Source organism: Ursus americanus, chromosome 4 (genome assembly GCF_024610735.1).
Source record: "Ursus americanus isolate L20-20 chromosome 4, mUrsAme1.1.p, whole genome shotgun sequence".
NCBI classification, from domain to species: domain Eukaryota; kingdom Metazoa; phylum Chordata; class Mammalia; order Carnivora; family Ursidae; genus Ursus; species Ursus americanus.
The window spans coordinates 56,857,432-56,877,665 of NC_142130.1; the positions used below are offsets into that span (position 1 = coordinate 56,857,432).

At 34.3% G+C, this 20,234-nt stretch overlaps 1 protein-coding gene across 3 annotated transcripts in view; it reads right to left on the reverse strand.

Annotated features, from left to right (window-relative positions):
- Window positions 1-20,234, reverse strand: part of EPHA6 (EPH receptor A6) — an 814,184-nt gene that overhangs the window by 256,578 nt on the left and 537,372 nt on the right. For 2 of the 3 annotated variants that reach the window (XM_087861713.1, XM_087861712.1), the window contains 2 exons: window positions 7,237-7,284; window positions 6,665-6,827 (listed from right to left, as the gene is read on the reverse strand). In XM_087861713.1, the coding sequence (XP_087717839.1) occupies window positions 6,665-6,827; window positions 7,237-7,284 (211 nt within the window). The remainder of the gene's footprint in view (window positions 1-6,664; window positions 6,828-7,236; window positions 7,285-20,234) is intronic. The other variant, XM_045785661.2, reaches the window with a different exon arrangement.

Sequence of the window (20,234 nt, forward strand, 5' to 3'; positions counted from 1 at the left end):
TATCACAACCTCCTAAACAAAGCAAGGATTTCCTTTATGATATGCAGAATAAGTATCCAGCTAGTTTCAGCACAAATTCTTATCATGAGAGGCATTCATTACCTCATAAGGTATGCCAGTTTATAGTTGGATAACCTAACTGCTAGAAAATTCTTCTTTCCTACTGACGTTTGCGTTTAGACAGTATGGTTGCCAACATTGAAACTGTGCTATTGATTGGGGGAAAAAAGTGTTCTATTGATTGGAGATTATTTCAAATTAAAATCTTACATATTGGAATTCATCCTCCTTTGGGTAGACTCATAAATATGAAATCTGCCTCTTGCTTGATTAATTAACTTTTTTATTACTCCACCAGGGTCAGCCGGTCCTCTTTCTGCTTCATGCTTCACCATTAATAACCGTCCCCAAATTTCTGGCTGCTGTTAATAATAATGCTAATTTCATCCTAAGTAATTGAAGCAGTACAGATTGGGCTTCAACCAACAGACCAGATCAAACATAATAGAGACTTTTTTTAAAACATAATAGAGATTTTTTTAAAAAGGAAGCCTAAGGAAGAAAATATGTTGCACAACAACAAAAATATCATTTAACTCTACTTAAAGCGCCCTCAATTTTAGAATTAATAATTTGTAATTGAAGTTCCACATATCAGGTTTTTATACAACTCAAGCCAGTTACAGCCTGACAGCCAAAATAAAGCAAGCTAAAATGTTTATCTGTGTCAAATAAAAACATTTGATTCTTTCTGTTTAGACTGGCAGGCAACATGCTATTCTCCCATTTTTAGCCTTTTAAAAATTGTGTGTTATTCATTTATTTGATTAAATATGTACTGGAAACTATAAGCAAGACATTTCACAAGACACAAAGATACACTGGCTATGGTTCTTAACCTCAAAGGGCTAACAACTTACCAAATAATTGAGCACTTGCACAATAAAATATAGAACGTCTGAGGAAAGAGTGACGGTTTTTCACTGGACTGATCCAGAACATTTCAGGAGGGATAGCAGATGAGCTGGACCAACCATTTGTACTGTGATAGGTTTCTGAATCTTCCAGTTGGAAGTCATAGAAGAAGCTTAGAAATTGTGAAGATTCAGAAAATTTCATGTATAAAGCATCCATACATTTTTTTCAGAGTTTGTGTTAACTAGAGGGAGATGGGACAGGAATGATGCCAGTCTGTATTAGGACTGGAGGGAGACTTGAATATTTGTTGAGAAAGTCACATTTTGTGTGGTAGAGAATACTCAATGATTTGGAGTTCTTAAGTGTACAGAGTGGAGTATAGAAAAATTTGTCCAATGGAGACAAAAAGAACAACTTAGGGAAGAAGAAACAAGAGACACAATATTGAACCTTAATTTCCAGCATTATTTTCCATTTATAAATTGTTAAACTTAATCAAGTTGCTTAAATATGAAACCATACTAAAAATAGCTAACTCTTATGGATGTTTCAAAATAATGAAGTGATTAAATTCATCCCTTTGTATCTACACTAACACTTTTTGTATACATGTGTAAGACACAATACAAGATTCTATTTTGAAACACCTACTATGGTTCAGTAATTGTTTGGTTAGTTAACGTTGATCATGATGATTTCTGTGTGGTCACGTTATGTGATATAAACCTTGTTCATTGTTACTACTTTTGGTAAATATTACATTTTTAAATGTTGACAGATGTGGCTTTTGTGTGATAAAAGTGCTTTATGTACCTTAGAGGTAAAAACCTAAGTTTGTATGTTGCTAAAATTTAGCATATAATTAATCTTTCCAGGGGAAAAGAATGCACTGCTTCCATGTTGGCAATGTATACTTCTCCTGGGTCATTTGGATAACCATTAAAGCAATGGGAGAGGTAAACTGCTAATTACTATGTGTAAATTTCCAGCTTTCTTTCAAAAATTGGCTTTAAGCTATGGATTCTGCACCCTTTTGATAGCTTCACAAGTTCTCTTCCAGTATTTTAGTAAAATGTTCAAGTTGGCTGTAATAGAGCAGGATATATTTTATCTGGGTTTTAAAAGTGTACACATGAAATTATTTTCTGCTACTCTAAAATACATTTGAATATTAGATAAGTCTTGGTGTTTTAGGGGTCCTGGGTGGCTCAGTCTGTTAAGCATCTGACTCTTGATTTTAGCTCAGGTCATGATCTCAGTGTCCTGAGTTTGAATCCTGTGTCTGGCGCTGCACTCAGTGGGGAGCCTACTTGGGATTCTCCCTCCCCCTCCTCCCCCACCTTTCTCTCCCTCACTCTCTCAAATAAATAAATAAATATTTTTTAAAAAGTCCTGGTGTTTTAAATAACCAAATGGCTAACTTCTTTATCTTTAAATTATTTTTATTTCTTTTTCTAAAAAAAATGTAGGTATAATTTTAACTGACTATTGTTAAAAATTAAATCAAACATCTTTTTTGAGAAGTTTGCAAGGATATGGATCTTACTGGCTATGTAGATAATGTTTTAATTTTAATTGTTACTTTTTGTCCATTGAAAAAGCACATTTTCTTGAGGAAATAAGGACAAAATTATAATAAATCTAAGGTGGTTAAAATTTCCTGTTGTTTCATTCACATAAGTCAAAAAGGTCTGTACTTAATCTGTGTGTGTGTGTGTGTGTTTGATAGTTTTGGGACTAATATGAATTCCACTTTAATACTGAGAAAATTCTTATATTAGCTTCTGACATCAATATCTCACCTGTCTCAAGAAGATCCACATGGAATGTTTATATATTCTTACTACTGATTCTATAGTTTATTGTAGTGTTGTTATATCTATTCTAAAAAGGTGGGAGAATCAATTACAGTACCTTATAAAAAGACCAGTGCACAATAGGTACTTAATAAATGCTGTTAGTGAACATAATATTTAGTTGTACATTCTTTGTCAAAGAGAGATTAGCAGACATATGAAATATCAGCATTAAAACAGAAAAGTCTTTGGTGACTATATAGGAGTGATTATGTACCTATTCATGTATATATCTATCAATCAGTTAATTACCTATATCTACCCATCTATCTATCTGCCATCTATTTATCTCTCCATTAACACATATGTAATAAAGTTATTCTGTAGACTGGGGGGGAGAGAAAACCAACAGGTCTAGGTCAAGTAGGCTAGCGATCATAATTAGTGATCTTTACATTTGTTTAGCCAGTTTCCACTACATAATCTGACCCTGGGAAAAAATCCAGTTGCTGGTCTGTAAGAGCAAGAGAGGTGACTGGATTGTTACTCACACGCCACTGTATTTGTAGAACACTTGTGGGTTAAGAATACTAAGATTTTGAAAAGGAGTTTTTTCATATTCTATATTGCTGTCTTGTTGGCAAACTCAGAGTTGAACCAAGTAAAACAGATATGGCTAGAGAGAAGTAAATTGCAAACTGCTTCACTTTCCTTACTTAAAAAAACCTGAACCAAACCCATCAAATGAGAGAACCTCATCTCTCTTCCCCAACCCACCCCCATCTCTATGCATGTATTGTAAAGTTCATTATTTAGACAGAACGCACAAGAGAGAACTTTGTTCAGGCACTACTCAGGAAACAAAAGCTACAAAAATTAAAGGATGAGCTAGGAGGGTATGAAGGGACAAAGACTGATGCTGTAGATTGGGATTCATATCATTATATACCTGAATTTATAGTAAACCTGCCCATATCCTACTGTGACATGATTCACTGAAATTCTCTTCTGGATATAAACAGCATGCTTTGAAAATGCAATTTAAAACTAACCAGATAAAAAATGATCCTTTAAATGATTTTCCCCCTAGGCTGTAAATTGACTTGGGAGCCATTCTATTTACCCAAATTCCAGGTTTAGACAAACACAGTTTTCAGAATCTTCTCAGACATTCTGTCTCTTCAAGGATCTTATAAAAGTAACTTTTGTGTCATTTATGAATCAGTGATTCAGAACATGTTTTTTTGCTGTCTGTGGCGGCCATTGTCAGATGGTTCTAGGGTTCTAATCCAGCACTTCCATTCATATTGATTATCAGATTTTGGTAAAGCTACTCATGTTTCTAAAAGGAGAAATAATCTTGTCAGAATTAAAAAGATAATTTGTGTAAATTGCTCAGTATTGGGTCTTGCACCTGTTATCGTTCATGTTACTCCCTAATTAAAACCTCTCTGGGCTCCTCAGTATCATCAGAAGGCTCAGTATCCTTCATGTGGTGAAAAGAACACCTTCATGTTGGCCCTTGTCTAACTCTCTGCCTTTAGTTCCCACCATTTCACCTCTGTGTCTCCTCACTGCGGCCAAACCAAATTATTTTCTCTTCTTTGCATTTTTTCATGCTCTTTCAGGCCTCAGTGTTTTTGCTATTCCTTTACTACTCCTCTTTCAAGAATGAGCCCCAGCTTCTCACCTTCCAACCGATCCCTTCATGACCCATTCATGCTAAACTAGGATTTCTTCTCTATGCTCTCACAGCACCCTTTGCATATTTTTATGATAGTACATGTCACTAACCTTGTAATTTTTATTTAAATTTTCATTTTCTTCCCACAAATAGAGACTATAAATTATGTGAAGGCTGTTGGTCTTATTATTACTTTTTCATCCCCAGAGACTCACACAGAGAATGGCACATATTAAGTGTCCTATACATTTTTGTTGGATGAATAAATATTATACTGAGTCACTGATGAGCGTGGGACCTTTTCTGATGAGGAATTCCAAAGTACTTCTCTTTTCTATAATATCTGAAAGAATTCTAGTCCTGAAAGTACAATGAGTTGAAATTTAGAGTTAAACCAAATTAAATTTTTCATATTTAGATCAGAACTTTTTTTTAATTAGACTAGATTGTTTTTTCTAAAAGTCCCAGATAAACACAAATGACTTATCTAGATTTAGCCCCATAAATCTGTCTGAGAATATATTTTTGACTTAATGATGTAATACTCAAAATTGTCACGCTTTTAAAAAAGATAAATTTCTTCATCTGTGAAAGAAAGCAAGAGAACTGAAACACAGGGAAGCAGTACACACAGCGTGAACAACACAATGACAGGACTCTTCCCGGGACCAAACTTTCCTTGAATTGCATCCTTTGGCTTTGCACTGAGGCTAAGTCTTAAGATGTGCAGGGGAAAAAGAGCTAACAGGACACAGCAGGGATGGCATTTTGAGTGTTTTTATATTGTTCTTAATATTGGAGCTATGTTTTGTGATAATTACACTCTACTCCCAATAATTTCATATCGAGATTGAGAAGTCAATAGTCTCCAGCAGGATTATAAATGATCATCATTGATATTACACACCCAGGTTATAAGTGTTCTTTTTATTCATTAGTTTACTCTCTCTCCCGAAGCTGTGCTCCTTCTTACCTGTGTTGGTGCTCTTCCACTTTTTAACTATATATAGTTGCAACGAGGACTTTCTCATGAATTGATATTGTTCATCAATGTAAAAACAACAACACTCCTTCCGTCACAGAATTTGAAATCCAAACAGCTTCATTTTGAGGGAGTGACAACTAGAGGGATTGTGGCCTGTTTCCTGATCTTACCATTAACACTTTTTAATAATTCAAATGAAAGAACTTGACAGGATGATGGAGTAGTTCAGAGCACAGGCCTTGGAAGAAGGTAGCCGTCAGTTTCAAATTTTAGCTTAGCTTCTTACTAGTTGCATATATCTGGACAAATTGCTCTATTTCTCTAGACTTCTGTTTTCTTGTGAATAAAATTAGGAAAATCCTATTGGTCTCATTGGATGTTGAAACGTTTAAATGGAATTATACATATAAGATACATAATTTCTGGCACTTATTAGAAGCTCAATAAATGGCAGCTATTACTGTTATTTATAAAGAATTTTTATAATATATTTGCTATTCTTGAATTCTCATGCAAATATGGGTATCTTAGCAATGATGGGAACAGGTTTTTATTATAATTAGATATTTGGACATTTTTCCATAGAGAAACATTGAGAAAGCCACCATATTATCTTTACAAAGACAGCAGTAACATAGATTTCTAAAAGCAAAAAACGAATTCAATGGTACAGCAGGATTTAAACTAAATAAGACATTTCAAAGCCTGTACTACATGACATTGGAACACCTCACTCCCTCCATCTCCCATTTTGATTTTCAACATGTCGAAGCTATGGAACTAATTTGAGTTTCTAATTAAGCCCATGTGTCTATATTAAACTTAAAATGTACATTTCAGTGTAGTTTTTCTCCTGACCACTGTTTTTTATTGATCTGAGATAACAAGCCAAAACTGCGCAATTTTGAACTAACTGCTAAATTCATTTGCTCATGGCTTTATTCTCTTCCAAGTTTTCATTAGTATCATATTATGATGCCAAGACTGGCAAAAAATTAGGCTAACACCACCCATTGAGATTATGTTATAGCATGAATGATGAATTCTGCATAAAGAGATGTATTTGGGCCACATTACGATTGTGGGAGAGTAAGGCATTTCATGGAGGTATTTAACGATAGCACCAAAACATTAACCGAAATGACTGTATGAGTATTTACATGAACAGAATCCTGTTTGATGATATTATTCACTATTGGGGCCATTAGATTTTTAACTATCAGGTCAGACTGGAATAGTACTAAATTAACATCTTATTTTATATGTTTGTGTAAAACTTACTCTCATCTCCTGTTTCAAACTCAAACTTCTGACTGTAGCCACTGTATCCTGTTGCAGTCCTCACTCGGATGTGAAATACGTACTTGGTGGCTGGCTTTAGGCCTGTGATGATGACACTGGGTGCCTTGGACCTCGTGGAGGAGTAGGTGAGCTGCTCATGCTCCTGGGGATAGAGAAGAGGAGAAAGGAAATGAAGCAGCGTTATTCCACTTTTTCCTAGAAACATTCCCAAGTTAAGCTGAGGAATTATGCTCTGAATATCAAAAATACTAATTAAAAAGAGGTGTAAGCATGGTTTTCCAAAATTTAGCATTTAGTTGTTTATCACTATGATGCATATGATATGGTCTTGATTTGGAAACTTATTAAGAAAGATGATTATCTTATATAAACTTGCACTTGGATTTTTGGTGATTTGGATTTCTGATCCAACTCTAAGGAATGGTGGTGGCGTGAGAACACGTTTACACAGAATGGCAGCTGCACCGGGAGCAAAATGGGCACATCAGATCAGACCACACCAGCAGAGTGCAAGGAGCAAGGGTGGGAGAATTCAAGTACCCGCTACTCACTTCTACCCGCAGGTAGTGCCAAAATGCCGGCGCTATCCGTGGGTAGACCTGTGGGTGAAAGGAAAAATAAATTAATTGTTTTTTAAAATTTGAAATATGTTACCCTGAATTAATTGCTTTGTTCCAAAACTCAGTGATGCCACAGTAGTTAACAACTCAAGTTGAGTCCACCTTGAAATATAAAACTATGAAAATTTTCCCTTAAGGGAGAATGGACTCCTCCCCCAGATATCACAGTTTATTTTTTAAAGATGTACAAGTTACACAGTCATCGTGAGGTAGACTTTAAAACAGTCTGCCCGCGAAGGCGCCTCGAAGACACAGAAAGGTATGAAAGACTTACCACACCGGAAGAATCAGAGGCAGGGATGGAGGCTAGGTTCCCAGTCACCTGCAATTAACTGCCAAACTACCTCTCCTCACTAGCAGGAAGGGTTTACCACAGCTGACTCAATGATCCAGTCAGTCAGGGTCTTTCAAGGGGACTCTCTTGCCCACCAGCTCAGAACAGGATAGTTCATTTTACCCACACATAGAAGGGACTGTCCACAATATGCTGGTGGTGGAGACAAATTAAATTTAATACTGTTTTTGTACAGGGTTACTGTTCAATAACTTTATAATGATATTTTAATAGGGCAGCTGAAAAAAAAAACCTCTATTTGTATGAATAACTCTTCTAAATTTGTAAGTCAAAGCAGGCCACCAGGTCCTTAAGTTAATTCTCCACTATTCTCATAAATTTAATGATAGAGATTCTCAGGGAGGGAAGTGACTTTCAAGATCATTAACTGAATCATTCATTTGATGCCTAAATTCTATCCATAGTATTCTCATCAAGATTTCATTTAGCCTTTGCCTGAAAATCTCTGTTGTTCAGGAGATCTCCCAGATTAACAAACGAAGTTATAAAAATCTACACATGTGTAGAATGTGTCAAACTCCATTTATTTACTGGGGATGCTTTAAGATTTAGAACTATGGAAATCATGTCCCTTAAGCTACTTTTGAGGAAAATATCCTAATCTTAAAGATAATTTTTAAATTTTATGGCCCTATTTGTCAGAACATTATATGCTACAGAGACATCTGAGTCTAGCTAAGGAATCGAATTTGCCATCTATACCCCAAGTAGAACTATTTATTGAACACAAAATGCAAAGAATAAATGAGCTAACAATAGCAATATTTTGACTAAAAAAGACAACACTGACAAACTGCAGTTTATATTTATCTCTAAGTAATTTTGAGTTTAGAAGGTAAATAAATACCTACCTAGCATAAAATCCACAGAAATAAAGTCTATAAAATCACTGAGGGTAGTAATCAATAAGTGCTAAAGGAAGCAGCTAAGATCAAGGACTTTACGATTAGGCAGCTTAACACCCATACTGTAGAGAAAAAAAATGCTTGTGCACTATTAGAAGAGATGATATTGTTTCTGGTAAAAATTTGCAAAACTTTTTGGATTTTCAATCTCATACAAGAGAATAGTCCATCTCTTACAGAATTTCTTGCAATGTAAGATTTACGGTGTATTTTGAGTAGTAGTTCACAATATGAAATGATGACTGAGAAAATTTTTAAAGTCCTGAAAAAATAAACTTGGTCTTATCTTTAAAGGGAGAAGACATGGATTTCAAAAATCTACTTTTAGAACGGCAGCACACCAATGACATACTTTGTCGCTTCATCAAAATGTAGCTAAATAGTAATTTCTTAAGTTACAGGGAGGAAAGGACACCTTTTGCAAACAGCTTTTAGCATTTCTGCTGTTATATGCAAAAGTGTAACTGTAGCTACTCCATCTCTGGAATACAAATCCTCAAGTAGGAAACGCGCTTACATGGGTCCTCAGCCTAAATCACAGCAGTGCGGTGGTGACTGTTGTCTCACCATCTTGCCGCCTCACAGCATGCCAAGGAGGAGGACTCAGAAAACAGCACTCATGAGGGCTTCCTCCTTCCAGTGTACAGCAGCCCTCTTTCCTGGTGTTTCCAAGCTCTTGGGAAACCAAGTTAGCGCTTACCCATTACAACCATAGGGCCCTACAGTCCCAGAACTTCGGCTAATTGCTTCTGCTGATACATCAATTTGAAGTAGCTGTCACCAAGTAGAGACCATTCATTGCCACAGAGCCATCTAGACCTCTTTATTCTACCTCACAGGCTGAATTCTGGGCATGTCTAAGTGGGATATATGTGTAAGCTTTTCTGGAGTTTGTACCACAGTGGATTGCTGGTTTTATGACATGCATGTGTTCAATTTGCTATGTAATCCACCCGTTGTTTATAAAACTCTTAAATATGTTTTTCATCTTCACTAAATCCATAGTGAAATCCTTTTTGCATTATTAATTTTATTTAGTTTGTATTTTCTTCCTTTGATCAAGCTTTCCAGAGGTTTGAACCAACTTTTGGCTTTGTTTATCTAATTGCATCTTTGTTTTCTATTACTTTTAATATCTGCTCTTATTATAAATTTTCCTTCTTCTTTCTACTTTCTTTGTGTTAACTATGCAGTCTTCTAACTTCTTGCATTTCATGCTTAACTCATTGTCAGTATATTCCAAATATACAAAGTAAGTCTACAAGCTTCACTCTAAGTACTACACTACCTATAATTTTTCATATGGTGTATTGCCAAACAGTTCTAAGTATTTACTAATTTCCAAAACTATATGATTTTTTAATTCTTTGTGGTAGACAAATCTAGGATTGTCACTTGTACACTTTTATGGTTCAAGAGAAATTGTCAAGCAGTAAATAAATGGCATAAAGTGAAGCATAACCCCAGTGGTTGCACTGAACTATGGATAAGACAGTGGATGCTCATTACTGAGCACACAGCCCATCTTCTGCATTAATGTTTGCTGCTGAAAGTAAAACAGCTCATTGCACTGTTTCTCCTTGGATGAGCATGAGTAATAGCACCAGTTGTGAGGGGGAAAAAAATTCAGTAATGACGTGCTTAATATATTGTTATAAGTACCATTTAAAAATATATATATACAATTTCCATTTTATATATTTATATCTATATATATATTTTTAAAATAGTTCAGAACCAACTAGCGTGAACATGAGGCATTGTCAAACAGAATGTGCATGAACCGATCTCTAGAGATGTTGACCTGCACTTACCGTTCTCTTCCCATGCGTAGCTCCTACAGCTTAGACTCAGACACTGCTCCTTTCCAGCTGCTGAGAATTAATGCTTTTGGGGGAGTCTAGTCCTACTATAACATCCAACCTTTCGCTTACCTAAACTACTGAATCTATATTTATCTCTGTAGACGTCAACTCTTCACGGTAACTAAAAGGGATGTTCTTACCAGATTCTGGATCTTGTTAGCATTTAATCTAAAAACTATGACAATGAAAAGAAATAGGCTAAGGTGCCTAGTGCATATGGTTACATCGTTCTAAAATCAGTGGTAGCATGGCCTGTTTCAATAAAAGGCAGCATGTAGAGAATTCTGGGTTGGAATTTTCTTGTCTTGTGCTTGGTCTTGGTTCTACTTACATTACGTATCTTGGTAAGTCACCTTGAAGACTTTGATTTACTCATGTTGCAAATTTATTCATTCCAGAGACACTGAATACCCACTATGTTTAAGGAGAGTTCTAGGGCACTCTAACAGATGTATGTTACATAATCACCAAAGCTCCAGCTAAGCAATTAAATTCTATAATTATTTTTATGTCAGAAATACAAGTCCTCTCTCTTCTACTGTGACTCATTCTCATCCCACCTTATCTCACTCTCGGTTTACCACTCCTACTAGTGGAAGTAGAGTCAATAGGCCCACAAAGTGGTCATCATTTAGCCGGTGTGCTTTCTCTTAAAATCTTTGGGTCTAGTGAGACTTCTATAAGATGTTTCCTCTTTGTTCTACTATTTAATTTTAAATTAATTGGATTATATGTGTGATTAAAAATGTTGTAGACTTTTTTCTACAAACATTTAAATCCAACAATAGATCAGCAATCATTAGAGAACCATGATTTATGTAATGCTTTACAATACACATTCTTTACATAGTACTCTTAATAATTTTGTGAAGCAAGAAGAATCGATAATATCTTTATTCTCACCTAATGTATGATGAAACTGGTCAAGAAAGTAGTCACTTACCAAAGCAAGTCACATAACTAAAGTTAGTAGTTTCCATTCAGGTTGTGCTTTTATACTATATACAGTTAAGGCAGATATGTCCAGGGCAAATATGCTTATAGATTAGACTCTGAGCCAAGGTCATGTCTTTACATTTTACATTTACATTTTTGATCATCTATTAACTAGAAATAACTTTAAATTTAAGACATCCTGTGAGCCAGATAGTAATGATTTGATGGCACCAGAATATTTGTATAAGAATACCTCCGCAATGACAGAGACAATTCTCAACTTTAAAGGTTTTAACTAGTTATTTCAAAGATAAAATTATTTTCTACTATAGTTAACACATCCATGCATCCTGCCTTTATTTTCATTCTATTTTTTACAGTGCGTCATGTAGACAGATTCCAGGAAATAGAGGGGGCTTATAACTCAACTAATCTTGCATGGAACATAAACTATTCTTGTTCAGGGCTGGAAATACAATTTATTTGATAAGGTCCAGGAGATCTTTCTAGAATTTTTGATGTATGAAGCAACGTGAATGGCTTTATTCATAGAACAGTACTAAGAGGACAGATTAAAGAACTGCTAGATTTTCTTTTATCCTTTCAAGTCACACCAAATGTAAAATGATCAGAAATAGGCAAAAAAAAAATAGCACTTTACTATCACAATCATTATTATTACTATTTACTGCTATCATGATTATGTTCTAATTAAGCCAAAGGTAAAATTCTTGTCCTACTGGCTAGCAGACTGAGGCTATAGATTCCTGAGAAAATAAAATAGTATTGCAAGTGGATTTTAATGGCTCTGCCAGGAGTTGCCTAAGTCATTTTTTAATCCCTTGTCTCTCTCCATTTCTGTGTCTGTCTTTCTCACCCTCTCAGTCCCAGATGCAAACACATATACACATTCATTAAACAATACATGATAGAAGCCTATGGGAGACATCTCCACAACAATCCTCTCAAAACTAAACAAATTAAAACCATATTTAGAACATGACTTACTATCTGCAGAAGGATTTTTTTTTCTGACAAATCAAGAATTGTGTGGCCTAAACACAAAGTTTGAATGGTTATCAAAGAATCCTGTTGCCTAAACAATGATATTTGCAAATCCTGAAAATATTTTACTTGATGAAAAGAAAGTTCTTTCACATGACCTTAGGAAACAGAAAGCTTGAGGACTAGATCTGCTCAGGGTGTAATGATTACTTCCCAAAGCAGAGAGACACTGAATCTGCTGGATTTTATTTCACAGGTCCCTATAAGAATGAGCCCTACATGGAGGCAGGTCCTTATAGATTCTACCCTGGACGAAAGATTTCTTAAGATTTTTCATATCTTCACTTTGATGATGCAATCTTCTGATTGCTGATGTGGATTCCCAAGTGCTGTAGAAGTAGACATAAATATATTTGTTCCTGGAAAGAACAGACTTCCATGAAATTAATGCATGGACATTCTGATTGGTTGTTCAGTTTCTTTTCAGATTTAATTGAAATGAATCAATCTCTTAGAAAATTATCAATTCCTAAGCACTGTAGTTGCAGGACTTGCAAAATAGAGAATCAGAATGAGCTGTGTGAACCCAGGAATTGAAATTATAGCAAGCCTGCAAAATAGGCATAATCATAAAAGAGCTCATAGTACTAAAAAATCATCCATTTCCATTCTTTTATTAGTTGCCTTAATTTATCCCAGTGAAGTGCTGACCTATTCTCTTTTAACAGATCTATAGAGAGAAAGAATCTTATTCTACTCTAACCAAACCATAAGGTACACAGAAAGGTTCTTCCTGAAACATAACTTAATTATCTTACTGAAACCTGAAAGCAGTATTTTTTTTTAATATGTGGGACTGTCTCTTCTAATGATTGAACTAATAAGCCATCACCTTCTATCTGCCATTTATGATTTTCTACCTAGAAATCCCTAGAGGATTAACGGAAAAGATTCACAACTAATAAGTGAAGTCAGTTAGATGGCCAACATACAATTATCAGTGGTTTCCCTATATACTGGCAATGACCAATTAAAATTCTACTTTAAAATATTCCAGTTACTATATCAACAGAAACCTTATAATACTTGAGTATATGACAAAAAACTGTGCAAAACCTGTATGAATAAATCTATAACATTTTACTGTAGAAAACAAAGGGAAAATTTCTTCCTTTTCTTCCCTTATTGCAATGCTAAGACCTTTAGTAGAATATTGCATAGTAGAAGTAAAAGCAGGAACTTTATTTTCCATCGTTCTTTAATGAAATGGCTATTAATGTGCAACTGTTAAACATAATCACATCTAACTTAGGTTTTTGGTAGATAACCAGGTGAGGACTTTTCTTTTTATCTTATACTGTAATTACATTTGTATTGTGTTTTTAAAATGTGAAATGGATTCTGAATGTTACAATTTATCTGTATTTTCAAATTCATTATATGTTTTTTCATCTTAACGTATATACTTATGAAGAACTATCTTTGCATTCCTAAGATAAATTCTACTAGTTAATTCTTGTTCACAATATAGTATTATAATTTTTATTGCAATTTTGGATTCAGTTTGGTAACACTTCAACTGGAATCTTTAAACCTGTGTTTATAGGTGATCTTGGCCTAGAGTTTTCTTATATTTTTCCATTTTTATTATCAATTTCTGGTTGTGATATTTAGATTTGATTGTATTTAGAGAATATGTTATGAAAGTTTCCACTTATTTATGTTCTGGAATAATTTATAGGACATGGGAATTATTTATTCTTTGAAAACAATTGAAATGGACCGTTTTGGGAGTAGATATTAGCCATCTTTTAAAATTATTTTATCCTATATTTGGATTGTCTTCTAGTTTATTTTTGGTAATTAAGAGAAAATTATTATTATATAAATTATATATTTAATTATATAAATTAAGAAAATTTAAATTTAAGTTTTACATTTATTGTTGTAAATTTATATCTGGTTTTGAACCATCATTAAAAATCTCTTTCATAAGTAACACTTTCCACCTTCTTGGCAAGCTTGTTTATTTTATGTCTTTTAAGAACTTGGTTTTGATTTTTTAAAATCAAAGATACTTTTATTGATTCAATTTAATTAATTTTTAAAAATCTTATACTTGTTAATCCGTTCTTTCTACACTCTTTTGCCCTGCATTGGTCATATTACACAGGTTTGGATGTATGTGTATGTCAATGTCTTTCACTTTAAAATAATTTATAATTGAAGTTTCTTACCCTTTAATAAGTGATATTTAAGATTATATTTTACATTTTCAAATGAATAAATTTTGGGGGTGAGTTGGGGAGGTTTTTAACTTTTTTTTATTTTGTTGCATGATTTTCAAAGAATGATTCAAAGAATCATGGAATAATTTTATACAATCTGGTCCCTTCCTCTAGTTATTTCAGTGTGTGTCAATATATATCCCTAAGTAAACTGCAATTCCTTCAGACATGTGGTCTATATTTCCCTCAACAAAACAAAACCAAAAAAGCAAAGGAGGGCTGGATGCATAGTTAGGGTTTAAAATACGTCTAGTGATTGATACCCACAGATGAATACCTAAATCATCAACACAGAGGGTCTCTGCTATAGTTCTGCTCACATATCATTGGGAACTGGATACTGAAACTGTTGCTTCCAAGTAGGAGCACAACAAGGGATGGTTTCCAGCTCACACGGATTCTCCTGTGAGCAGACTGAAGTTAACCCCACGAGCTGGGGAAGATGGGCCTGGTGCCCAGCAAAGGTGATTGCCCCAGAGACATAAGCAAGCTAGAATGATTATTCTTTCCTCACATTTATTGAAGTACATAAGACAGAGTTCTAATTTGGGTAAAAGAAGGGATTAACAAGCTAGTTAGAAGGGTATTCTACCCTAGTGGGTAGGGTGATCTGACATGTTTTCTAAGGTAAAAACTGGCCACTGCTATCACAAAATCACAAATGATGCATAAGTAAGAAAAACGTAGAAGTAGGTATTCTAAGTACACAACTACTTTCTGACGGCACTTTTGGAGAAGTATCATTTTAGCATATCATGGCCGTAATTTATGACAATCAACTCTTGATTAGCCCGGGTGATCCAAAATAGGAGGTAAACCCAAATCATTCTGAAATGCATCCACGATTTTTTTCTTATATTCTTTCCAATATGTATCATGTTTCACCTCCAATGAAACTTAAATGCATTCCTTGAACATTACATGTTAAGCAATAGTAGGAGATGGCACAAATGGACACCTGATGATAGAATATTGATCTGGAATTAAACACTCATAATTGATTTTCAGAAAACAGACAACATACGTAGATAATTAACTGCTTGAAAAAGTGGTTAAATATACTGTTCGGAGAAATGGCTAAATTATTACAGTATGATCTTTAGAAAATACTGGTCTTAGGATGAGACCAATGGGATCCTACTTGTAGCCAGTTCATCTATGAAAATTGGGAAGGTTATATCACCTCAAAGGGTCAAGCTTATTATAAGGATAAAACAAAATAATGTGTAAAACCTTTCTATAGGCTCCAGCAGATGTGTAGTATAGCACAATTTCTTTATTTTAGGACTATTATTGGTATTAGTATTAATCCGTATTAATCCGGGGCAATGATAGCCTTGTGCCTTAAGGTAATTCTGCAGATGCTGTGAGAGGTCTTTAAAAAAATTTTGTGTGTGTTTTGTTTCCCTTTTAACCTTTAAATTCCCATTGCTTAATGCAGTATACCTAGAATATCATAGGCTCTCATAATGGCCAAATGACTGAAGAGAGAAATTAATGAATTAATGCTCTAGAAGTTTAGATTTTAAATTCTATTTATGTTATAGCAATTTAAAATCAGTCTGCACAGATTAATGACAATTCAAATGAGAGATGAGAAAACAAATTAATGACAATTCAAATGAGAGATGAGAAAAATTATTTTGCAGGCTTCTAGTACTTCCACAATCAAAAGCAATAATATTATGTCAGTATAGCTGGGTTTTTTTTTTTTTTTTGGAACATTGTGGAGAATATCCAAGATTTTACTTGCCAAAATATATTTTGCAAAACTGTATGCTTATAAAAAACTAAGATTTGTGTTGAAGTATCTGTTAATACGTATCTCTTAATATTTATTCTGTTCTAACGTTCCCATCTGTCTTCATGTAACCTACCTTCATACAGATGGGATATAGGCTTTTCTTTTTAGCTCTATGATTTTAAAAATATTTATAAGGGTGTTCAAGCAAAAATTAAATGTTTAAAGTTCAATAGCTGTCTCTGAAGAAAGTGTCTCCCACTCAAAAGTCCTTAATGATTTTTCTGAAAGTATATCATAGATAATTTTAAATTTGTAATTAATTCTTAATGTTTTTGATAATTTTGTCTTAGTTTTAAAAGCAAGTGTAAATTGGGTCATAGCAATACATATATAGATAGAAATGGAGGAAATATTTGTAACAATAAAACATTAAAAAACCATATGTATTAGAGTATTGAAGGTTGATAAAGTTATTTTAGCTAAAGGGAGGAAATGAGAAGGAAAAATTATAATCATAAGAATATTTAAGGATTATACTTAGTTTAAACTAAACATTTTTAGAAAAATTTACAAATTTCTGAAGTCTGTAGTTTAGGTCAAGTATTAAAACAGCTACCTAAAAGCTAGCTAAAAACAACTTTGAAGATAAAATTAGGGTAAGTTAGTATTAAATGCCACCTAGAGAGAAAAAGAACACTACATATCTTTGCAAACATTAATACACACATGTTGACTTCTTCAAACATAAATGGTATTCAAATGTCAAACTGAATGTTTTAAAAGTTAAATTATTAGAACAGTATGGCTGAATGGAGTGGCATAAAACTAGAAAGGCAACTCAAGCAAGGTGCCTTGATTAATTCTACCTAAGTGTGCAACGCGGATTTAAAAAATAATAAAGCTAGAAAAGAGAATCTGTTTTTTAAAAAGCAAAAATATAAAGCAGTTTTTTTCACAATAGTGCTACTGAAATACATAATAGGTATGAAAAGTAATGGATAGCAAAAGACAAATCTTTGAAAATGAGATAACTAGAGCAAATACAGGTGACTGGCCTCTAAAACTATCTCATGGTTGCTAGATTTTCCAATAGAATGGAAGCAAATAATAAGGAAGTTAAGATGGGTAGAATTTCCCTAGAGTGAGAATGCTTGTAGAATAAGAAAAAAAAATTGTACAAAAGCCTCTACTGGAAACAGTATCATTTGTGAATATCGGTTAAAGTCTTACATTTGTCCAAATTGGCCACAAAACATGATATAAGGGCTGCTTCTTGGATTGAAAAGAAAGCAGAAAGTCATTTAAATACAAGCATGAGAATTCTTTAACCTCACCTGGAATAAGACAGAAACACTTTCTGCAGATTTATTTTTCATTTTTATCTTTTCCATTTAAACATGTTTTGTCACCATGATGAAACTTTAATTTTTTTTATATTTGTTTATGTTCTTAATTGTGATCTGATGACAGATATATTTGTTTTGTTCAAAATTAAAACAAAGATTTATCTACAAAGCTACAGCGCGTAATTTAAGTTTCAAGGAACATAGTCCCACCTCCCCAAAAGATTTTAAACTTTCTTTAGAAGTGATATCATCTTGACTTGAAAAGTTATCACATTATACTCTAAATAACGCAATATTCTCAGTTAATGATCTAACGCAGTCATTGATTTTGAATTTCCTCAGAGGACTGGTAATATTAAAATGTGCATCAAATGAATGCCTCAAGATTTATAATAAAATGTAAGTTTATCCAGGTACTCTGACTGAAAACTAAGTAATATTTCATCCCTGAGAGAAAATAAGTAATATAATAGTAATAAACAGACTGCTGTAGTTGAGAGTTTCCCACAGAACAGACAGACAGACAGACACACACACATACACCGTTCTTCTATTTCCAATGTGGGTATTTGAAACCAAAGGAACTTGTAAATATGTCAATGACCACAAACAGTGTTAAATAAATGTGGCGTAACTGAAGGCAAAGCAAACTCATTTCCCAGTAACATTATTTTAATCTGCATCATTATCAAACAGTGGATATATATTATTTATTTACTCATCTACATAAACTAGTATCGAAATCAAGTCAGAATGTGAGAAAACTACGTATGATGAAGCAGTAAGTTAAACTGAGGGTAAAGGGAAGAATAATCCCACCATAGTAAGGCAGTCACCGTTCTGTGGCCACAGAGGTTGCTCATTTTAAATATTCATGCAGTTTGTACTTGGGAGGCTTGGTGGACCGGTAATGGATGCTTTTTCCTTGGGTGAGCAGATATCTCCTTATTTCCAAGTTTGGGTAATTTGATCTGTGTAACTATTTTATTTGTAATGAATACACTGGCACAACACAATATATAGTTCAGATTCAAAGAACTGGAAAAACTTCTATGTGGAAGTTTTCTTTCTTTTTTCCTTTACTTCTATGAATGATTTTTTTTTTTTGCTCTGCAATATTTTCAGATATGATTATTTAAATAGATTTTGAATTTTCATCATTTCATACATATTCAAAATGAACAAATTTGCTTTGGCCCAGTACTGAAAAATATTCTTTTTAAATTAGTATAAATTAGAAGCAAAGCACATAATGCAACATTATGCAGGTCTAAAATCAAGTAGTATGGCAAATTAAGGATGGTTGCAAACTCTTTCACACTCATCCCACTGAAAAGTCAGGACTCTGCTCCCTCCCCTTGAATCTGGTCTAGCCTGTGACTGATTTGGGGAGTAAGGTAGAAGTGATAAGCTGCCAGTTACTGGTTCAGCCTCTAAGGAAACTGGCCGTTTTCAACTTTGTCTTGGAACTCCATTGCACTCTAGGAAGTAGGATTAGGCTGAGACTTCTGAATTTCATGGAATCCCAAGAAAGCCATGTGGAGGGCCCTTGGAGGGAAAGGTCATGAGGTGAGGGGAGGAAGAGAAAGAGGGAGTACAAAGGAAGAGAGAGGATGAGGGAGAGGTGATAATAAGGGGAGGATGATGCAAAGCCAGTCCCCAGGTGTTCCAGTCCCTAGTCTATTTTCTATTCTCTCAGCTGAGGTTCCAGAAACTGTGTGGCAGAGATGGGCTGCCCCTATTGTGTTTGGTTCAAATTCCAGATCCATAGATGCATGAGATATAATACTTACGGACTGCTATTTTTTTTTAAGATTTTATTTATTCATTTGACAGAGAGAGAGACAGCCAGTGAGACAGGGAACACAAGCAGGAGGAGTGGGAGAGGAAGAAGCAGGCTCCCAGTGGAAGAGCCCGACGTGGGGCTCGATCCCAGAACTCCAGGATCACACCCTGAGCCAAAGCAGATGCTTAACGAGTGAGCCACCCAGGCGCCCCTAGATTGCTATTTTTAAAGTCACTGCATTTTGGGAGCACTTTGTTATGGAGTAATGGGTAACCAGAACAAGTAGGGTGAACATTAATCTGCATTTCATAGTCCCCAATCTTATATGAATAGTTAACTGATCCCATTTTTTTGTCACTAGATTTGCTAATGGTATTTTGAAGATTCTATCATAACATATAAAATTTACTCAACTTAAACGTCCCAATTATCTGATTCTTTGGAAGGATTTATGAATTTTTAGCCTGAAATGACAGGTTAAATTAGTCAAAAGAAAACAACTGAAAGTATAAACAGAACATAATGCAGTTAATTTGTTTTTCTTGGTGTTAATGCTTTGTTAGTACTTACTCTGTGGCAGGCTCTATAAATACTCCCAATACTCAGAAAATCCTCAGAGCTACTTTATGAAGTAGGTTTTACACGACAAGACTTACAGAGAGGTTGTAAGTTACCCAAGGTCACTTGGGAAGTTAGTGG